Source organism: Triticum dicoccoides, chromosome 7B (assembly GCF_002162155.2).
Source record: "Triticum dicoccoides isolate Atlit2015 ecotype Zavitan chromosome 7B, WEW_v2.0, whole genome shotgun sequence".
In the NCBI taxonomy this organism is placed as follows: domain Eukaryota; kingdom Viridiplantae; phylum Streptophyta; class Magnoliopsida; order Poales; family Poaceae; genus Triticum; species Triticum dicoccoides.
Window position 1 is genome coordinate 36,296,114 of NC_041393.1, and position 4,391 is coordinate 36,300,504.

The 4,391-nt window shown below is 44.9% G+C and overlaps 1 protein-coding gene across 1 annotated transcript; it reads right to left on the bottom strand.

Annotated features, from left to right (window-relative positions):
• Positions 1-1,255: 1,255 nt before the first annotated feature.
• On the bottom strand, positions 1,256-2,046 carry LOC119335419. The gene is made up of 3 exons (XM_037607555.1): positions 1,788-2,046; positions 1,584-1,697; positions 1,256-1,457 (listed from the first exon to the last, which is right to left on the bottom strand). The coding sequence occupies exons 1-3, from the start codon at positions 1,991-1,993 to the stop codon at positions 1,406-1,408; spliced, it is 372 nt and encodes a 123-aa protein (XP_037463452.1). The 5' UTR covers positions 1,994-2,046; the 3' UTR covers positions 1,256-1,405.
• Positions 2,047-4,391: the final 2,345 nt, after the last annotated feature.

The window sequence follows — 4,391 nt, forward strand, 5'->3', positions numbered from 1 at the left end:
CTCCGACGGAGGCCAGGGAGCGTTTGGTTACCGCGTCTACCCGATGGGAGATGGTAGCACGAGATATTTTCAACCGGTTTGGATGGCGGTCATGTAATAGGATAGGCATGTAGTGCTCCTATATTTTTATACCAGCCGGTTGTGGCTTTGCTTTTCTTGTTTGCTCTTGTGAGTATTTGTTTAGTACCGTGTGCGAGACTTGGAGACTTATGTTGGATCTTTTAGTTTTTAATAATATTGGCCGTATGCATCTTTCTGATGCAGAGGCTGGAGCGAACCCCCTTTTCGAAAAAAACGAGAATGAGTGAAAAGTACAAACCGGTAACGAGAATAACCAGGTGTAGTAATTAAAGTCCTGTTCAGGAGGATACCGAAAATTTCTGCTTCGAATTTTGTAAAGTATCATGATGCAAAGAGAATTGTATACGATAACCAAAGGTCCGCCTGATAAAGATCTTCATTGATGTGTGAGAATTTTCATATTTGTCTAGATTCCAGTAATAATTATTGACAGTGATTCAGACATGTCTGTATGTTGTCGAACATGTAGGGTCACACACTTAACGACTAGCAGTATTTAGAAGAACTAAGAGACAAAAGATATTGTGAGAATGTGCACCAGATGAGTTCTGGATGATCCAGAAAGTGTTCCAGGAGGTCCCTATGATGTCGGGAATGTCCTGAAAGTCTAAGGAAGGTTCTGGAACCTTTCAGATAAATCCATAGGGTCCCTAGTGAATTGCCACCTTGGCTAGGCAAAGGGTCAAGGCCTAAATGGGGCCAAGTCAGCCGAAAAGGGAGCACACCAACTCCCATCCCAGGTTGGCCGAACCAAGTGGAGGGCTCCTCCACACCTCCACTGATATATGCACCTCCGTCGCTGCCCTGCTCCCCAATTTCTTTCTTGTCTAGATTACACCATTTACCCCTCTCCCTCAAGTTCTTCCGAACATCTTTATGCTGATCCACATAGTACTGCCGTAACTCGAGATCGATACGAATGGATAACTTGAAGGTGTCGTCTTCTTTAACACTAGAATGGCGGGTCTTCACAGAGAAATTCTCACGACTGAGAGGTATAACCTAGCCATGGGAATCGCCGCGCGACACAAAACTCTCCACCACCTACTTCCGTTGCGTAGAATCGTTGGTGTGATGATCGTTGCTCATAACCTTGTAGTGATCTTGGCATGATCATGCGCTTAAATTATTACTGTTTGGACACCGTAGTACGAAATTTTATATTGCTGTTCATTCTTTTTCATAGCCCATGGACTAGACGCACTCCACACACACACTACCAAGACAAACTGGGAAATATCTGGCCCACACGGCCGTGGAGATATAACTTAACCCAATTTTATCCGGCCTCTCCGTGCCATCTTCGCCTTTATTGTCTCGTTGCTTATGATCGTCGGTGCACCAAATTGACAACCCGATCCACGAAACCAGCGTCACTGTTCGCCCATTCCACGCAGCATGACCGGATAGAGCGTTAGACAACGCTCCTGGCGCTAAACATCAAGAGAAGGAACCTGGATAGCATTCTCAAAGGAAATCGAGAAACCAGAGCATGAATAAACCTTGCTGGTGTCCGCTGCTGCTGTTGACGAGTTGTTGTTGCTTGCTCCTGCTGGCAGTGCGGGCAGTGTCTGCAGTAGCTGCCGGTGTTGTATTGTTCCGGCGGATAGATAACACTGCAATTTAATTAGACAAAGGTGAGTGCAAAATACCAAGAAAAGAAGCAGAATCTCAAAGGAAGGAGAGAGGCCCACAGATGAGCAAACCTTGCTGTTGGATTCGTCGTCGCAGAGGACGGATTGATGCCCCGAGTGGTGGCCTCATTCCACGTTGGATGGCGTTGGCACCGATTGTCAGGAAGTTTAGCCACGGTCTTTCCCCAGCCTCTCAACATTGCCCAACCCCGATCTACCAACCCCTTCTGTGGGTTCAGATATTCCTCGTCGTAATTCCAGCCCTTTCTTGTCTCCATCGTACGTGGCTAAGGTCGAGAGCTAACTAACCCGATGGTGTTTGCACAAGGTGAGTGTGTGCTGGCAGTGGCACTCGGCCGCCGGTGGACGGATTTATAGGCTCTCGCCCGTCGCCCGGCCGCTTGACCCGACTGAGCCGGTCGGCTCGTTTGTCATATTCAATCGTTCGGGTAGTTAATTAGCCATGACCTAGCTAGACGACGAGATGATGCATGGATGATTGCTTGCCTTGCCTGCCCACCTGCTCCATTCATCGATTAGAATACTTCCCACAAGCCGAAACTAACCAACTAGAGCACTCTGGCGGTGGACAGAGGCCAGATCAGCCAGAACGCGGTGTGAAATACTTGCGGCGACTTCACCCGACGGAGCGCCATCGTCAATGCTTCCTCGCCGCGCGCGCGGCACCCACCCACCCACGACGCGGCTCGCAGCTCGGCGAGTCAACCACCTCCTGCGTATAGTCCATTAGTCTACTCGTTGGCCGGTCGAGACCAGGCCATTGGGGCAGCTTCATTCATTCCCCGCCCTTCCCCGGCTGTGCTATGGTGTACTTTTAGGAGGGAGGACGCAAACCCCGCTGATTGCTCCTGCTTCTTTTCCGCAGGCTTGGTCTGCGCAGCGCTAGGGCACTGCATGCAGCTGATACATACAAACTCAATGCAGGCAGCAAGACTAGCAACACACATTGGTGCCCGGCCGCACACACGGCGATATGCCAACACTCGCATCTTTTTTCTGCGAAAATATCAGATCTATTATAAAGATTCACCCGCATATTCTGGCTGATCTTTTCGGCCATGTCATGGACTCTTTGGACGATAGGAAATAAAATGGTGATTGAGAAGGTGTTCCTGAGGCAGGCGCCTGACTCTTTGTCCAAATTCCTTACTTTTCTGCAGCAATGGCATCCACTTACGAGGTAGCATGATTGCGATCGTCTAGACACCAGGGTGGGAAAATATCTTGTGGATTCGGCACGTCGGCTTTCGTCATCTTAGCTTTGCTCGTCGACGGTCATTAGGTGGCCTTGTTTTTCTTTTCTCTTGTGTTTCTCTTTGGGCATTATTGTGCTGTTGCCCCAGCCGTCTTCTTTATGGCTTATCCGAATGTTGGTTGTATGGATCTTTGCTTTATCTATAAAGCGGGGCGAAAGCCTATTTCAAGAAGTACACTGGCATCCTGACATGACTAAACGTGCCATGCACACGCACTCGCACTCGCTAATCTAGTCTACACCAAGCCACTTCCAGCTTGTTTACCATTTCGAAGCGGCAAAAAATTCCGCTCACCTTGAAATGGACTAAATTTTTGAAATTAAAAAATCAGATAAATCACCGAATTTTTTGTTTAAATTTGAATAATTTTAAATTTAAAAATCTAGATAAAAGAAAATGTAGGACAACGTTAACCGAACTGCATATGTAACCTGATTGTTAGTCCGTTTGAATCTCGACTAGTACATATTTTTGCCAAAAATATATTTACGATGCAAAAATTTAAAATAATGCTTGTGCAACATGATTCAAACTCTTGAACTAACAATCAAAGAAAACCGTCCTACCGCTGCGCTACTGAAACCGATGATCCATATTCCTTTTTACATAGGAACTCAAACCAAATGAATTTGTTTTGAACGAAAGGCAAAAAAATTGCCACCCGAAATTTAGGGATATTTCGAGAAAATTTTAAACCTTGGCATGAACACATGTAATCTCTTGTTTTACTCAATAACTACGCGTAAGTTGATTGAATTTGCAATTTGAATAAGTCAATTTTATGAAAGGAGGAACAATTAGAGGAGGAAGAAAGCTCAAGGAAGAAGAAAGAAAGAGTCGAACATGGAGTATCTGCCCCCGAGCTCAAATACTTGTTGACAAACAGTAAAATAAAAAACTAGTAAACAAATTCAAAGAATTCTTAAAAAAATCGTGGTAAACTTTGACAAATGTTTTGCATCCTTGAAATTTTTTATCACGAAATATCATTCGTGAAAGTTGTGCCAAAGAAAAACCGAAGCTGCAATAATGCTAGTTCCGAAACACGCAAAAAAATGCTAGTTTTGCGACAATTTTGAGTGTTGATTATTTTTTGCCACGGCTTACACGAACGTCATTTCGTGCTGAAATTTTATAAGCATTGTCAAAGTTTACCAAAAAAACAATTAGAGTACTTTTGAATTCGTTTACTACTTTCTTTGATTTTACTGTTCATCACGATGCATTGAACTCGGGATCAGAATATAGGACTTTTATGTAAGCACGTTAACACACTTCCACAGCCGAGTGGCTGGGCTCGACTATGTCACGAGGTATATGTACACGACCCAAAACAAAGCAAATTGAACATTTTTTTTTGAACATCAGTACAAACACAAGCACTCATATACATGCGCAT

Excerpts from the sequence above, each read along its gene's own strand:
- LOC119335419 (XM_037607555.1), bottom strand. The coding sequence starts at position 1,993 with ATGGAGACAAGAAAGGGCTGGAATTACGACGAGGAATATCTGAACCCA. Across the intron at positions 1,698-1,787 it reads ACGACGAATCCAACAGCAAG|TGTTATCTATCCGCCGGAAC; the intron begins GTTTGCTCATCT and ends ATTAAATTGCAG. Across the intron at positions 1,458-1,583 it reads CAGCAGCGGACACCAGCAAG|TGACGCTGGTTTCGTGGATC; the intron begins GTTTATTCATGC and ends ATGGGCGAACAG.